Here is an 18260-nt window from a genome sequence, read left to right on the forward strand (position 1 = left end):
TACACGTAGTCATTTGATGCAGCCTTACACAAGAGTGGACGTATATAAATACTCCTTTATACCATCAACAAACAGACTCTAGAACACTCTACCAAGAAATGTGGTTAATCAAAAGAATCAGTAAACAAATTTCAAGACACAATTGCATACATACACATACACTTGTAATTAACTAACTATCACTAAACTAATGTACACATGTACAATCACGCACATGATTTATATATGTATGATAATAGCTACTCCACTCAGAAGGTGTATAGCTAGTCTACATCTATTTTTCCATAGGATCCATTAGCATAGATAATAGTAGGCTGTTTAAGCACACTAACTGGTCCATATTAATATTATAAGGTAAAATGTGTGGGTTTCTGTATAGTCCAGCAACTGAAATTGCTCATTGGCTGTTGACTAGACTGGTAGTTGACATGTCGCAGATCATAGTTTTGGAGTGACATCCAAAGGAAAGTGCACACTGACTCATATCAAGGTCACATGTTCAGTTCAGTATATCTATGGTTCAGATCAGGTGGCCAAGTTCACAAGCAGTCATGTGCAAATGAGGTATATTGTACTTGATATTTAAATGGGGAGTCCACTCAGTTTATGCTGATTTTCAGTGGAGCCCTAGAAACAACATACAGAAATATACATAAAAACAAATACATGATACAACAGCTAGAAATATACTTAATTAGAATACAAATACTGAAAGGATAACAAAGTGGCAGCCTCCACAGTGGCCTGGTATAGTGTATCAGGGTGTTGTAGTTCACAGTAGTAAATGGCGAATAGATTAGATGTTATTATTTGACCTCTTCTTTGCTGCAAGTCCATGAAACGGAGTTATTGCATCATTCTGCAGGCCTTTAGGCTGGTGGAGGGGGGTTTTGAAGAGAAAAAGTCCACAATTTAGTGTTAAGGTCCAACCAAATTCAGCTTTTTTAGTATCTAGCATGCCCCCAGACCCCCTAGTTTTAACATACTTCACATGCCTGATATAAACGTTCATGGCCACACCACACAAAAAGTCCACTTTTCATCCAAAGAACTTACCCAGTTAAAAAGTCTTGACTGTGGCCCTGGCATCCTGGTAGTCTTGCATGGCTAGATATGCATGGTGCATGCTTACTGATTGAAGATAACAAGCGCTTAATCTTCAATCAATAGGCGGAGAGTAGGGTCTAGCCACGCAAGACTATCATAGCATTCTGGGTCACTCAAATGTTTACAACACTAAGGCAAACCATTGAACACATAGCAACAGTATAGTCATCATATCAGTTTGATCTGGAAACTAACAATCAAGCTCATTTTACACAATGGCTTTTGATGAAATTCAACCTGTCATCTATTGAAGCTCACAATAGCATTGCCATGGCAGTTCTATCCAAATTCAATCATAACAGTAAGTTATAGGCCACAACAAACTACCAAATAACAGAATTGTCCTTTACTACACTGTCATTAAGTGATTGTGGTCTCTCACTTTATAACATACTGAATGCTGCCAAATACCATCCATTTTAAGTACTTCATTTTAGAATTTGTGACATGTTATCTTATTTTTTTGCCTCATTTCTTGTAACATTTAGTTATTATGTTATCATGTTCATTTTTGATAACACAGAAGCAATTCACAGAGATGAATTTCAACATTTGAAGTTATATTGAGTGAGTGATCAAATCAGTGTGATCCACTTCATGATCAGTCTGTAAGAACACAGAACACATTAATGATTCTCAAGTTAATGTTTCTCACAGTAGCAGCCATTTGTACTGGAATGTGACAATTGGAACCATATTTTGTTGTAACAAAGTAATTGTTCTAACAAAAGGAAATGTACTGTTTTCCAAAAAGTCTACACCTTCCTCACATGAGTGGGTGCTTACTTCCTGTCAACAACTGCTAATGATGACATGTAAGTTGTCAGATGCTGTGGATGAGTATAAAAGCAACACACTGACCACCACCATGTTAATTTTTGCAGTGATGAAGTGCCTTTTGTTGCTTACAACTGTTCTGTTGGCTCTGGTAGCCACTGGTCATTGCTACTACATTGGAGTTAGTCAATATGACATTACAGGACCAGCTGCTGAGATCAACATGGTAAGTATATTGTTGTGTTATTGCAGTGTATAGTTCATGTGTATTATAGGGTGTAGTATGTATGTGTGTGGTGTGGTCAATGTATGTAGTGTTGTTCATGTTAGACTTGTGGTGTGGTTGTAGTGTTGTTCATGTTAAACTTTGGGTGCCCACACCTTCACCTGTGAGACAGGTACATCCTCCTGTAGGTTACTAGTCCTGCCCCAGGAGGATTTTTCTGCACTGACTCAAAGCACCTGAGTAGTGCACAGGTGTCCCAGTGTTGGTTCACTGGCTGCGGTAGAATGGTAGCCAAAGGCTTTACTTTGTGTGTGTGTGTGCGTGTGTGTGTGTATGTGTGTGTGTGTGTGTGTGTGTGTGTGTGCGTGTGTGTGTGTATGTGTGTGTGTGTGTGTGTGTGTGTGTGTGTGTGTGGGTGCGTGCGTGCATGCGTGCGTGTGTATGTGTGTGTGTGTGTGTGTGTGTGTGTGTGTGTGTGTGCGTGCGTGCGTGCGTGCGTGTGTGGTGCATGTGTTTGTGTGTGTATGTGTGTGTTTCTTCAAGGTAGTATAAAATATGTACACGATTTTGTCTCTCACCTATACAGATGGGTTATGCAAGCTTAGACCAAGTCACAGCTGGGATACACTTCAGGTTGTGGTGCAGAACATTCATAATTGCCAACAGTTTGTCCGGTCCACGAGTTGTCCTGGTAACCTTGGATACTCAGACTGCAAGCCAGATCATGAAGATAGAGGTAAGCACATAACAAGCATCAACATGTGATATACATTATCACTTTTACAGGTGGTGAAAAAATTACAAGTTATATATGGTAACCTGTACACTGATGACAATGTGTTGCTCAGTGGCACACACACACATTCTGGTCCTGGAGGGTATTGGCAGTATGTTCTGTTTGAGTTCACCTCATTGGGGTTTGTGAAGGAGAGCCTTGATGTGATTGTGGATGGAGTGGTGGAGAGCATTAAGATTGGTATGTCATTATTTATTGTCAAAATATCATACCTCAGTAATTGACCAACAAAGATGTGGTCTCAATAATGAGGTGGCCTACTTGAGATGGTCACTATAGTGAGGTGGCCTTATTAATGAGGTCATGAAGTACACTTTAGCTAATTTTGGGACTTACTTGACATAGTCACTATTTTTATTTCTGTGTAGCACACAACAACATGAAGAAGGGGTCACTGTTAACTAGTTCAGGAAGCCTCACAAATTCTAGCATCAACAGAAGTCCCTTTGCTTACGAGCAGAATTTGGACAAAAATGAGTAAGTTAAACTGCTGACAATACAGGATGTTTACCTGTTTACTGTTTATCACTTACCATAGTTACCCAACTGATGTTGACTACACTATGTTCTTGTTGAAGTTAGTCAGCGACAAAAATCAACCTCTTGGCTCAATAAGGTTTGATATAATATAATGTCCAACAGTCCAGGGTTCTACGTACTAAAGTGAAATTTCAAGTTGTGTGCAAACACAACTATTTTATTTAGTCCAAATGTGTAGTTCTGGCCAGTGGTGACCACGTTAGGAGTCAGGGCAGAACCTGGTGACATCAAATCTGGTGTGGCTGACAACTATAATATTATTTCCTCTGCAGCTGGTTTCCTGTCCATACCACAAGTATGAACAACACTAATGATTTAATCAGTGGTGATAATAAGGGGTATGCCTCCTACCTTATGGAGCAGCATATGAACAATGGAGCACTGCCTGGAAAGGTATTTCCTGAGTGTATTTATGTGATGTGATCATCACTGATCATTCTAGGGTTCGTTTGTGGCTACATTTCCTCAGAGTCATTCTGGAGATGTCTCCCCTAACACTGCTGGTGCAAGATGCATTGGCACTGGTCTTCCCTGTGATTATAAGACCAGTACTTGTAGTGGAAAGGTGTGTGTGTATGTGTGTGCGTGTATGTGCATTTGTGTGTGTGTACAGTATGTTGATGGTGTGGCTAATGGCAGCGTCTCTGTCTCTGACTGCATGATGGAGACCAGGAAGGATTAGAGTTCCCTCACATTAGCCTAATAAGCCAACAGCAGGGTTTACATCCTGCATACGTTTCATTAGGTTCCTGATCATGACCCATTGTCATTTGCCTATTCTCCCTCCTATGCTGGCCTAGAGATAAGGAGGCTTGTAAATCAGTTACTCATTGTCCTTTAATTGACTATGTGGATATTATGGGGACTGGAGCAGAGATCAATTCTCTGGTGGGGAGAAAGATTGATCCTTGGCCAAGTGGTTGTGATATATGTGTGTGTTGTGTGTGATGCTGTGCATACTATAGTGTATGTACTTACATCTTGTTACCCTATGTATACAGGATGAGTTGTGTATTGCATTTGGTCCTGGTGTGGACATGGTAGACAGCACAAGAATTATTGGAGAGAATCAATACTACTTTACCAGGGTATGCTCAACAACTAACCGTACATGTGTACACACTATACATTATCAACACATAGACACTGCTCGGAAATGCATCCAACTCTCTGTCAGGACCAGTGGATTCCAGGCACACCTACGTAGACATGACTAGACTAACAGTGAATTTGGAGGATGGTAGACTAGTATGAAACAATCTTACATCTCCACATCAAATCTAGTGTAATATTTAGGCCAAAACCTGTCCACCTGCCATGGGTAGGAGTTTTGCAGCTGGTACCACTGATGGGCCAGGAAGTTTAGATTTTAGTCAAGGTTGAGTGCTGCCGAGTATTGTTGTATCTGTAGTTGCTACATGTTGTACATACAGCCGACACAGGCAGGAATATATTTTGGGATTTAGTCCGAGGTTTTATTAGTTCCCCAACCCCACAGCAAGAAGATTGTCATGCCCCAAAGCCCATTCTACTCAACACTGGAGGGGTGGATATACCTTATGAATGGCAACCATCAATTGTACCTGTACAAATTGTACAAGTCGGACAGTTGTATGTTTTGGCTGCACCAGGAGAGTTTACGTAAGTTATTTTGTGTTAGAGGAATGTTAGTAGTTCTTGTCACCTTTGTAGTACGATGGCTGGCAGGAGACTCATCAACAGTGTTAAGAAGGTTGGTGCTAATTATTTTTATACCTGTTAATTTGGAGGATACTTAATGAATACACATTGTCCTTAGACCCAAAGTCATATTCCTTAGTACATGAACTTACCTGTAAGTGGAAGATCAGGACACCTTGATAATCAGGATACTTTTACAAGGTGTCCATATTATACAGGTTTCACTGTATCTTTACAGTTTAAAATTACAACATGTAACAGCACTGTATGTCTGTTTGTTATTGCAGACACTGAGGGATAATGGAGTCACTGGAGACATTCATGTAGTTATTTCAGCACTAGCTAACACTTATATTAACTATGTTGCTACTCTTGAAGAATACAATGTCCAGAGATATGAGGGTGCCTCCACAATATATGGGCCACACACTCTATCTGCCTTTATACAGGAATTCAACAAGCTTGCAGTGGCATTAGCCAAGGTGTGTGTGCATACATACATGAGTGTGTGTACAGTAGTAGTAACAGCAGTGTGTCATTACATACGTATATGTACAGTATGTGGTGTTCTTGTAGGGTGTTCCAGTCAGCACTGGCCCATCACCACCCAACTATCTTGATGAGCAGATATCACTGGTAACTCCAGTAGTATTAGATGGTGTTCCCTTCCTAAAGGATTTTGGTGATATCAAATCTAATGCTCTTCCTAAAGGATTTTGGTGATATCAAATCTAATGCTCATTCCAGATACAGACGGGGGGTGAGTGTGACAAAGTGTTCCTAAGAAACCAATCAGTTCACAAGGTCACCTGCCTAAACCAAGCCAACCAATGTGTCATTTGTGTACAACTATAGGCAGTGTTGGGGGTGACGTGTTACTTATGTAATGCATTACGTAATACTTTTGTGGTAACTAAGTAATACAATGAAATACGCTAAACAGGTAATATAACTCAAGTTAGTTTACTTACAAATGTAATGCGTTACCTAAGTAATATAGTTACTGTAATGAATCTAATATTACATAATATTATTACTGCAAGTAACGAAGTTACTAATCTAGTGATGAAGCCCACTGAATGAAGCTTATTCACCAGCTTCTTGCTTATAACCAAAATTTGCACATTGTCCAACAACACAATCATGTCACGTGATAAGGTGGTAGTTTCACATGTGACAGCTTAAGGCTGTGGACACAAAGTAATATAATGTGTAATATTATTATGGTTACTTTATTTTTTGGGTAATATGTAACTGTAACTAAATAGTTCAGTTGCAAGTAATATGTAATAACAGTAATATGTAACTGGTTACTTTTACAATGTAACTAGTTACTTTTACAAAGTAACTGTCCCAACACTGACTATAGGTGCATGCATACACGCATAGTGTAGCCACCAGATTAAACCGTTTGATTAAAAGGAGAAGTACCGAACATTATTGCTTATAATTTTCTATAAGTTTAACAAACATGACTAGATTATAATGGGTATGTGCCTGTCAATATAAATGCATATTTGTTTATTCCCTTCAGTCCTTTAGTAAACAAATCCTGTACCCCATGTTCTGTCCTACGCACATAACATAATTTAACATGAACTCTTTTCATTTAGTCAACCGTGTTTGTGTCATTTTGGGCCGGCCACCCAAGAAATAACTTCATGGTATGATAGGTCATGCAGTGACATAACAGGCTAATGTATGTAAGCATATATGCATGTTGCAGACAGGGAAAACATTCCTGGAAGTACAAAAGAAAAAATCGAATGGTGCCTGGAAAGTGCTGTACACTGATGCATCTTGTGAGACAAGGTTGGTATCCTAACTGCTTGTGGTCGTGCTTAGTAGCATAATAATTGTGTTGTTACTTTACAGGTTTCGGTGGGTTCGTACTTCAGTTGCACTTGGACAAAGCAGAGTCGAAATAGAGTGGGATATTCCTAGCAATGCAGCTAAGGGGACTTACCGCATTAAACACTTTGGATACCGCAAACGTGTCAATTTGTTTGGATCTCAGATACGTCCTTACTCTGGTGTGTCGAGAAAGTTCGAAGTTTATTAAAAGAACACATTAAATTCATAAAACTGCAGCTGTGTTTTGTATATTTTAATTTCTTGTGGTGTAGTAAATTGCTATGGTATCCATGGTTACTATCATCCTCCAGTAATCTCACCGTATATTTCCGTTTATGTTGTCACGTGCGGTACGTAGCATAGCAAGTTGGAGGATGGCCATACTCTTTCTCCTTGCAATTCTTGTTCTTGCTAGCGTGTCAGAGTCTTACTATATCGGGGTGGGTCGCTATGATATTAGACCTACAGGACTAGCGGCTGGGATTAACATGGTATGGAATGTGACATGGTGCTATCGCTACAGATTAGTCTCGCGTAGCCAGAGCTGCCAGACCCTTTTCTTTCTTTTGTGTGGGGGCGGGAAAGAAAAGGGTCTGGTGAACATAGTATAGCATCGTCGTTGGGCTATCCCGAGATTGTGGGGATTCTACTGCGCAGCTTCCGGATTGTTGTTTGGTGCAAATGACGTGATCTGCTACATTTGCGTCCTGTTACCATAGATATTTCAGTAGTAGCTATGGCAACAGGATGCAAATATTACCAAATCACGTCATTCGTGCCAATCAACAATCCAGAAACTGCGCAGTAGAATCCCCACAATCTCGGGATAGCCCAACGACGATGCTATACTATGTTCATCAGACCCTTTTCTTTCCCCGCCCCCACACAAAAGAAAGAAAAGTGTCTGGCTATGCGAGACTAGCTACAGATGGACTATGCTAACCCTTCTCAGATATCAAATGGTATTCACTTGAGACAACAGAGCAGAGTGTTTATATTTGCTGAGTCATCCAGCAGCGAGAGAGTAGTGTTCGTATGACCACTCAGATAATGAAACTTGAGGTAAAATATGCCCACATTCATCTTATAAAGCACACAGAGCCCCTGGTCGCATATTTCGTTGCTGAATGAACTTCAATGACCTCCAGTTTGCAATTGATTGATACTTCTTTGTATACAAGTATAATAATAGAACAATCAATTCTGTCCCAGTATAAACCATTATAATACTCTATTAGAACAATCAGTCTACTGTCAATGATGCAGCAGTCTTTGACATTGCACGTTATAATATTATTTTCTTAACTATACTACTGTATTTATGATGTTGCGTTTATACGTTTTCAGGTGAAGACAAGCCCTCCAGCTATGGGTTACAGTTTTGCTGCAGGCACTGTTGATGGTCCAGCAGCATGCATTTAATTTCGAGCAAGGTTTGTAACAACTGCATTCCTTTACTGCATGTATCTATAGTGGAACCCCTAATGGGACCATAGACAAGTGTCCTGATTATCAAGGTGTCCTTATTAGTAAGATGTCCTTATTAGTAAGATGTCCTGATTTCAGGGGTCTAAGTAATGCTTGTAAACTAATAGAAATGGGACCATGGACAAGTATCCTGATTATCAAGGTGTTCTTATTAGTGAGGTGTCCTGATTTCAGGAGTCTAAATGTGTGCACTCTGGGACTATTGACAAGTGTCCTGATTATCAAGGTGTCCTTATTAGTGAGGTGTCCTGATTTCAGGAGTCTAAATGTGTGCACTCTGGGACTATTGACAAGTGTCCTGATTATCAAGGTGTCCATATTTCAGAATGTCATGCTTTGCTCCTGTATTTGTATGCAGGAGACAATGGAACTGGGTATACGTTCTGGAATGTGGTACAGGATCTGTTGCATACGCCCAGCAAGGAACAGATAGAGTTTCACCAGAGTTGGGGGTAACTAGTTACTTTTGTAACTAAGTTACGTAACTGATTACTTTTACAGTAACTAGTAATATAACTAGTTACTTTCTTTGTAACTAGCAACTTGTAACTAGGAGTAATTGTCTGAAAAGTAACTATAAATAATTATGCTTTAAAAGCAAGAGCACTTCAATTTTTGTGCCATATATGCTACAGCCACATTAAGTAGACAGATTCTGTGTACTGTTCTCTATGATTCAGCTTGAGTAACAGATGTAGCAATAATTAAAACTTAGCCACAGAATTGTTATTTTAAGTGCACATATGAACTGCATCCCTTAATGATGCATATCTTTGCAAAATTCATGTTACAAAAGCTAAAAACAAGTCATAATTTATACTACGAAAGTAACTAGTAACTAGAGTACTTAGTTACCTTTTCAAAAGTAACTGTAACTATAACTAAGTTACATGGGATAAACGAAACGAGTAACTAGTTACTTTTTTGGAGTAACTACCCCAACTCTGAGTGTCACCACCCTAAGCCGATCTTACTGGACATAGGCGACATGACATTCCCTTACCAGTGGGCAGCTGCCATTGCCATTGTACCCGTACAAATACTGAGGATTGGACTACCGTTCATATTGGGTGTGCCAGGAGAGTTTAGGTATGGAGAAAGGTTCACTGTGCAATAGTGTTACTGTGTTGTCCTGCAGCACAATGGCTGGTAGAAGATTAAGAGATAATGTCAAAAAGGTACTTAAATATTAATACATGTATGGCGTGAAGTGGCATCCTCTCTAATCTGAACTTTTGCAAAATTGCAAATTACCATTCAGTTTGAGTTTTAATACAAATGGTAATTACTGCTAGAGTAGATCATGAAAATAGCTGAACAGGACTCTACTAGTATGGACCAATTCACACTGGACCCTTTATTATAGTGCTGAAATGATTATCCTGTTATTTGACTATTCGGTCGGCATGACACTATTTGATTTTTTAACACACTATTCGAATAATTGTAGCAGTTTGTACAGTGTGTTCAGATGGAAAAGCCGCCTTGATACTTAAGAATGTAATGTATTTATGCTGTAAAATTCTATTTTAGAAAAGATAGAAATAACTCTTAGGCTTTAACTTGCTCCCTATAACAAAAAGTTTCAGTACTTATTCAATAGAAGTATAAGCTTAAAGAAATTCGGTCATTTTGTTCATAACTATTAAATTGCTATTTGTTTCAGCACTAGGGGTATGCGATAATGAAAATTTTATTGTTGCGATGATGTACCTCATTATCACGATTATCACAATACTTGACTACACACATATAATATATTAATTAGACACTGTAAATGTCTCATAAATAAATTATCACTGTGTCACTTATTATGTAGCTACCTGTACATCTGGAAACCAGTATCATGACAAAAAAAATTAATTTATATTATACCTGGAATTGTAAAATTTTCTCATTTCAGGTTGGCCACATTTAGTTTACAGAAGTATCCTATTATCACAATAATGCAATAAAATATTAGCGATAACGATAATGACTTTTCACAATAATCGATTAATCACAGTTATTGCACAGCACTACTTTATTATCTGTGATGTGTGATATAGGATATTTTCCTATCACGATTATTACACTATCACGATTATTACACTATCACGATTATTACACTATCACGATACGATATCACGATAATTATACAAACTCATTACTCAGCTTGTGTATTTACACTGATGACACTTGTAGCAGTGATCTACTAGAAGTACAATACAACATGGTACATGACTGGCATACAACGTTACAAGCTCTTTTGTCAAAAAAAAGTACAGTGAACAATGACATCTAATACCTAGGCTTATATCACAATATAAAGATTCTATATTATATCATGATATAGAAAATTTTATCATGATATATCGATATATATATCACTACTGAACAATAATATTATTTGTGCATGTGTATGCTCTATTAGAGTAGTTTATAAGCACTCTAGATGAATGTGGTTTAGTGATTAACCAGGCACACAAGGTGTTCAAATAATGGAATATATTCAAGTTAAATTGTATGTTGTTACTTTGCTGACTAACTCTACAACAGAACGGAGTTACTGGTGACATTGAAGTGGTGATTGCTGGACTAGCTAACACTTATGCTGACTACATCACTACTCCTGAAGAGTATAGTGTTCAAAGATATGAGGGTGCCTCCACCATATATGGGCCATATACATAGTGGCTTAATTACATTCAGGAGTTCAACAAACTTGCTGTAGCTATAGCCAAGGTATGTATGTGATTGCAATACCTAAGCTCGAGCTAAAAATATTATAGGTGAATTCGCATTTGGTGGCCACCTCTTTAATAAGGTCACATTATTATAGTAACCAGGTCCCAAACATAGCTAAGGTGTACTTCATGACTTTCTTTAGGGTCATTCAGTTGATAAAAGTCCTGAACCACCCAATGATCTCAGCAAGCAATGGTCTCTGGTCCCACCTGTCATATGCGCCAGATGGTATACCAATGAGAAAGAAATTTGGTGAAGTAGAGAAAGACGTCAAACCATCGTACGTACACTCATGGAGTAAACTAGCATCACCTTCATTATGAGTTTAATAAAATGACATGTTTGTAGAATTAAACTGTGGTAGTGTCATTTTGGGCTGGTCATGCACCCACGAAATGATTATATTCTTTCCAACAGACAGGGAAAACATTTTTAACAGTGGAATACAAAAGCACTAACAGTGACTGGCAAGTAGTACACACTGATGCTTCATGGGAGATGAGGTATGTCCCCAATAAAATGTACCCCTAATTTATTAAATGATGCAGATTCCGGTGGAAGCATACGTCTGAGATAACAGGTGAAAGTTTAGCTACAGTTGAGTGGGACATCCCATCAAGTGCACTGACTGGAACCTACTGTATCCAACACTTTGGTAACCACAAAAACATCATTGACCAGATTACTTCATACACTGGAGTGTATATAGCCAATTCCAAGTCACGTAACTTTTTTTTCTTTCCTGAATATACAGGTTTTTGCAATTGAATTCGGCGACTTTGCAATTGAATTCGTCCCGTTTGCAATTGAATTCGTCCCGCTTGCAATTGAATTCGTCGCTTTTGCAATTGAATTCGTCCCGTTTGCAATTGAATTCGTCGCTTTTGCAATAGAATTCGTCGCTTTTGCAGTTAAATTCGTCCGTAACAAGAATGGCAACTGGAGCAAATACGAAAACATGATGTAGCAGCTGCTACAAGAACTTGTTCAAGTACAACAGTAGTAAACAACTCTTTATAAGGCAATAATTCTTCCTCGACAGCCTCTCCAGCAACATTCCAAACTCTACTGCGCCATTCGCGATGGGTGTGGTCACTCGCGAGCAAGCTAATTAGCTTATCAGACAGCTATCAACTTCGCATACTACCAGCTTCAATTACCTTCTAGTGTCTCAAGTGTAACTCTCCAAGGCATAAATAATTCATCTCTTAATGAATTAGAGAGCAGTCCATTCATCTTGAACAAGTCTATTCATCTTGAATTAGCTTAGGGCAGTCCATTCATCTCTTAATGAACGGTTGGTTTCTTGGAACCGTTTTGTTTATGACGAATTGTAATGCAAACGCGACGAATTCTATTGCAAAACCGACGAATTCAATTGCAAACGGGACGAATTCAATTGCAAAACCGACGAATTCAATTGCAAACGGGACGAATTCAATTGCAAAAGCGACGAACTCAATTGCAAACGGGACGAATTCAATTGCAAAGTCGCCGAATTCAATTGCAAAAACCTGTAATATATATAATATTTTGCACTGTCAGCTTACATGTATTACTCCCCCAGACCAAAAATATGCACAACTGTTTTGTTACTCTCAGCAAGGTCATTGTTATAATTTACTACCTCTTTGGCGTGCAAAGGTTTAGTCGCTATGGGCCGGTATAAGTTTCTGTCAACCAAATGCGTCTTCTCCACTATGATATTCCTGGTCGCTCTGATGGGTTGCGATGCAGGCAGACAAGATCCAGTAGAGGATCATAAATCGTATGCAGCTGCTGTAGTCGAGTTCAGGCCGTACACGAAACCACCATGCAAGAATTACTCCTACACGCCTTGCACGAAGAAACAAGCTCAAGATTATATGATCAAAAATTTGCAATCGCTTCATAGGCAATTGAACAGAAGTAAGTTGAATATTGCCGTGTTTCCGGAGGACGCGATCACAGGAGCAAATTTTTCCAACCGAGCATCTCGGTTTCCATTTCTGGAGAACATTCCTAACGTAACAGATGGAGTAATAATAAACCCTTGTTTGAATATTCAGTTTCTTGACAGACCAGTTTTAATGAGGCTCAGCTGCATGGCACGTGAGCACAACTTAGTGCTGGTAGCAAACGTTGGGGATGTACAGCCATGTATACCCAGTTCAGATCCAAACTGTCCGTCAGATCATCACTACCAGTACAATACAAATGTGGTATTCGACTCTAATGGACAACTGTTGGCTAAGTACCACAAAGTGCACTTGTTTCGTGAGGAAGCTTCGTCACTGAATTTTGGCCGGTCATTGGAAGCGGTAACATTTAGAACTCACTTTGGAGTAACTTTTGGCATGTTCACATGTTATGATATCTTGTTTTGCAAACCGCCATTTGAATTCATTAAGAAGAACATAAAAAACATTATATTTCCAACTTTCTGGGGCAGTGAGTATCCATTTTATATATCTGTGCACATGCAACAAGGATGGTCATGGAGAACTCAAGTAAACCTTCTTGCTGCCAATCAACACTTCACCAGGAGTCACTCAGGAAATTTTTACAGCACAGGCAGTGGTATTTACTCAGCTGGTTACCCCTTGTCGTATTATCTCACAGGTGTACAATTTGATTTGCCCTTTGCTAAGGGTCGGCTAATAACAGTTCCAGATGTCCCTGCTGTACCTCTGTCTCAGCCACACCGCCACATAATTAGAAGGAATGAAGATATCAGTCACATTATTATGAAGGGTACATCATTTTTAAACTATAGCAAGAATGTGTTGGCAAATCCCACTGGGAAAATAAGTGCATCACACACAAACGACGAACTAAACATCACCATTAACTGTCAACTTGATTATAAATTAATAAGTACTGGAAATGACTTGTATGCCTTTACTGCTGCTGTTGTGGTACAAGACAGAGATCCTCACAATGAATTATATTATGCTGTATGTAGCTTGGTCAAATGCGATAAGAATCATGACCGATCAAGCTGTGGAGATGCCCTGCACTCCAATGGATACAAAACAAATACCACATTCACTGAACTGAAAATAACTGGAAACTTCCCTGCGGACAGTATGGTAATACCTACTGTTGTGGGTGATGAACTAACTGTACTGCAACCTTCATGTTTTTACCTCGGTGCTAACAGCATCAAGCTTAACAATGGTGTAAAAGAGAAACTACTATCAGCCAGTTTGTGGGCTCGAGTGGGAAAGAATTGTTAGCTATAAAAATTGCAATTTTTTTTGGATGCACACTTTAGGTATCTAGAGAGCACGTTTGGCAAAAGTTACTGACAGAATAATGTATACATGCATTGTTGTGTGACTACTTTATTTTTCTGCACATAATTATTCCATTACCTTTTGTAAACGTTTAAAGCAGTTGCTTTTGACAAATGTTATGTCACACAGTACAGTAGTACTGTATAGTAGGGACCACAAAGGAGTAGGCGTGGCCCACAAAATATCACCCAAAAACCAGCCTCAATTTTCCCAGACGACGATGAGGCAGTATTGGTTAGGTAAAACTAAGCCTAAACAAGCTTTCAGATTGACCTGAAACACTTTCAATAAGTTGCTACGGAATTTAAAAAAAAATTATTTAACAATTTTCTACTGAATGATGCCTTCAGACAAGTGTAACTTGATAATGGCTAAGGCTACGGGCTTGATTTTTCACTGTTCGATGTTGCTTCGGGCCAAGAGGTGCCTTTTGGCACACCGCAGTACATACAATGCATTCTTCATGGACTTACCAGTGTCCTCCTTTGTGTCCCATTCACCTTTGCTGACAGTGAAAAGTATCAATTTGGCGGTAGCACGTGATGGCTTCCCTTCAAAATGGAAATCGTCTGTATTTTTCATAGTGGCTACTCTGATTGCAGAGGTGCTTTTCAAACAGTTCTTGATTTGTACTGCTGTGTGTAACGGGTTGAACATAGCTGACAACGAAGAGTAATGGATACTTCACTTTTCAGATGATAATTGATATAACTGGGGCGCGTGGCACCATTTCTTTGTTTGGTATGCATGGATTGCAGAAGTGCTTTTTGAACAGTTCTTGATCCGAAATGCTGTGTTACGAGTTGGGAATAGCTGAGAATGAAGTGTAATGAATACTACACTTTTTAGATGATAATTAGGACGCGCGGCGCCATTATATGCGTAGGTTCACCAAGTCATAATAATTATTTTACAAAAAAAGTTAACAAACAGGTACACAGAAAATTTTGGAATTTTCAACTAGAGTAGGGATCATAGCATATTGATAAAAAGTACTGAAACAAGCTGGAGTAGTGCACGATATTAAATCACAGTAAAACAATAAGAAGTGTTATATCCCTACTGTGCTCAAGATACCATAATGGAAATGCACAGTAGGGATATAACACTTCTTATTGTTTTACTGTGATATAATATCGTGCACTACTCCAACTTGTTTCAGTACTTTTTATCGATATGCTATGGTCCCTACTCTAGTTGAAAATTCCAAAATTTTCTGTGTACTTGTATAACGTAATATGTGCACAGCCAGTGCCATGCATATTATGCTTAAAATGTGGATAGACCCTAATATCTACTGTTCAATTTTGGTGAGTCATGAAACTAGAACACAAGACTGACAATAAATACATGCAAATCTCAATGACATGTCAAGTATGTGCCTGCCCCTTCTCCTTATAGAGCTATTATATTAGCTACAAGCCTTTAAAGTGGCTAAACATTATTATTTCAACTATAGCTAACACTATAATATTCACTATGTAAGGGTTTTCAATTTGTGCTATATATGTATATATGAGTGACCGTTGTGATTGTAGGATTCAGTTGGTCTCAACTGACAGCCACAGAAATCTAGCTCTCAATGGTAAGGCACGTACAGGAACATATATACCATGCATTATAGAAGCATTAGCTACCACAGGGCATTACTATGCAGACATGCAAGTACAAAGAATTTTAAGGGATCAAAGAAAGCTATATTTTAGGTCACCTACACCTGTGTGGTACGGTGGACACCTGAAGATATATTGGTGGATATTTAATCCCTGTCTGCTAGTACAGGGGTATATGTATCTTCAGGTTAGTGTAGGTGACCTCCCTTGTTCCTACTTTTTAGCTCTTATCCTTATAGCTAATCGAGCTTAAAATTACTAATTTTTCTTTGTACTTGTTTGTTTACTTTTTCATAACATTATTATGACTGGTTATCCTGCACATACTGCATTAGAAGAGAGGATGATGCCAAGCTTGTTGTTTTCCTCTCAGCATGTGCCCTATTGCTTTGTTTTCAGCTATGTTCAGCCCGTTACACAGCATTTGGCAAATAAAAACACTATGAGAAGGACCTTTGCAATCAGTCCACTCACAACGGACAACCCTGGATGATTCATGTTACAAATGCTAGGTAAGCCAATACGCTGTCAGCAAAGATAAATGGGACACAAAAGACACAGGTATAAGCATGCACTGTACATACCATTGTATGCCAAAAGGCACCTGTTGGGCAGAAGCAACGTTGAACTCAAGCCTATAGGTTATTGTCTGAAGGCATCAGGCAATCAAGAAATTCCACTGAATCAATTTTTTTAATTGTAGCAACCTATTAAAAGCTACTGAAGGCACTTTTGGGCCTAACCAATACTGCCAAGACACCATGAAGGCCAGTACTGTGAAGTCGGCTTTAGAGTGATATTTTGTGCCAGAAAGCCCAAACCTTCTAATTCTAATATACAGAAGTATCTATGATCTTGCCGTATGATAATGCCCTCACCACAGCATATCAAATATATACCAAAAATTCCTTGGAACTCCCCACGCAAAGTGTATAGTACCCAACTATCTCAATGAGCAAATAAATATCACTGGTAGCTCCAGATGGTGTTAAGTTCCCTTCCCTGTATTTTGGTGATATCTCATTCCAGCTACAGTCAAGGGGTTAGTTCAATTAAAGTGTTCTTTCATACAACAAAGCCGGTGACCTGCCAGCCACCTGTAAGGATGCATGGGACTATTGCTGAAAACACTGTAAAATAAAGTGGGCTTGTCAAAACTAATAGACATCAATCTTTCCGTACACCCATGCTGGCTTATGTCATACATTACGATCATCTTCCAGTAGTCTCACCGTATATTTTCCGTTTATGTTGTCACGTGCGGTTTGGAGCATAGATAGTCTAGTATGGGGTTTCATCCATATACTATTTATGGTTGGAGGATCTAGCAACTTTTTCTTGCTAGCATGTCAGACATTGGAGTGGATCGCTATGATATTACAGGACCATGCAGCCACTGGGATTAACATGTTATGGAATGGGACCATGGGATGTATATAAATGACTTGGTGTTATTGCTATAACCCTTGCTATTCAAATGGAATTAGGATTCATAGTACAGAAACTTCTGCCAGGTTTTCATGTGGTATTGGGCTTGCATAGGTAGAAGACGTTTTTGACATATAGGAAAAGCATTAAAAGGTTGAGAAATTATGTCAAATTCAACATGCACAAATATGCTCAGTGAGCCGCCTGTGCTGGTGTAGTGTTTAGTCTCAGTGTTTTAGCCACTGGTGACATCAGTGGCACTGTTGCTATGATACTGAGAACTGCTGGCTTCACATTAGTAACAGAATGTGTTATAGAAAAACATACTCATGTGAAGGTGTTCTGGTTATATACCAATTGCAAAGTTGCATCCAATTGATGTAGATCATGTTTTGGGCTCTATATTGCCTAAGGGCTTCTGGTTTCATGTGGGATTAGTAGTGTATTGCAGAAGCCACTAATGTGAAAGAGTAAGTATTAATCATGGCATTATATATAGCAATGCTTGTTGTATGCTGGTGAGTATCAAATGTGTTTTAATTTCCTACTCTAGCTCATCTCAATATGAAGCAAGCCACACTGCTAACCAGTCCAGGCAGTCTGACTAATGCCAGCATCAATCACAGCCTGTATGCCTATGAACAAAACCCAGACAAGGAAAAGTGAGTAGTGTTACATCTTCCCTCCAATCTTCCAACGTCCATTTCCTTCACTCTAGCTATGATGCCAATGTTGACCACGCATGT

The 18260-nt window shown here is 39.0% G+C and overlaps 2 protein-coding genes and 1 pseudogene across 2 annotated transcripts; all 3 read left to right on the forward strand.

The window, feature by feature from the left end:
- The first annotated feature begins 1689 nt into the window (after window positions 1–1689).
- On the forward strand, window positions 1690–7255 carry LOC136237782 (uncharacterized). Its single transcript, XM_066027995.1, has 20 exons — window positions 1690–1715; window positions 1765–1922; window positions 1992–2110; window positions 2697–2846; window positions 2897–3086; window positions 3275–3383; window positions 3445–3522; window positions 3719–3839; window positions 3889–4011; window positions 4448–4534; window positions 4590–4694; window positions 4743–4824; window positions 4880–5087; window positions 5139–5178; window positions 5414–5608; window positions 5703–5845; window positions 6661–6667; window positions 6740–6790; window positions 6853–6938; window positions 7002–7255. The coding sequence occupies exons 1-20, from the start codon at window positions 1705–1707 to the stop codon at window positions 7186–7188; spliced, it is 2250 nt and encodes a 749-aa protein (XP_065884067.1). The 5' UTR covers window positions 1690–1704; the 3' UTR covers window positions 7189–7255.
- A 1093-nt stretch (window positions 7256–8348) lies between these two features.
- LOC136237783 (uncharacterized) lies at window positions 8349–11963 on the forward strand (annotated as a pseudogene).
- An 833-nt stretch (window positions 11964–12796) lies between these two features.
- On the forward strand, window positions 12797–14561 carry LOC136238460 (pantetheinase-like). Its single transcript, XM_066028988.1, has one exon. The coding sequence runs from the start codon at window positions 12851–12853 to the stop codon at window positions 14411–14413; it is 1563 nt and encodes a 520-aa protein (XP_065885060.1). The 5' UTR covers window positions 12797–12850; the 3' UTR covers window positions 14414–14561.
- Window positions 14562–18260: the final 3699 nt, after the last annotated feature.

This window comes from Dysidea avara, chromosome 11 (assembly GCF_963678975.1).
Source record: "Dysidea avara chromosome 11, odDysAvar1.4, whole genome shotgun sequence".
Lineage (NCBI taxonomy): Eukaryota > Metazoa > Porifera > Demospongiae > Dictyoceratida > Dysideidae > Dysidea > Dysidea avara.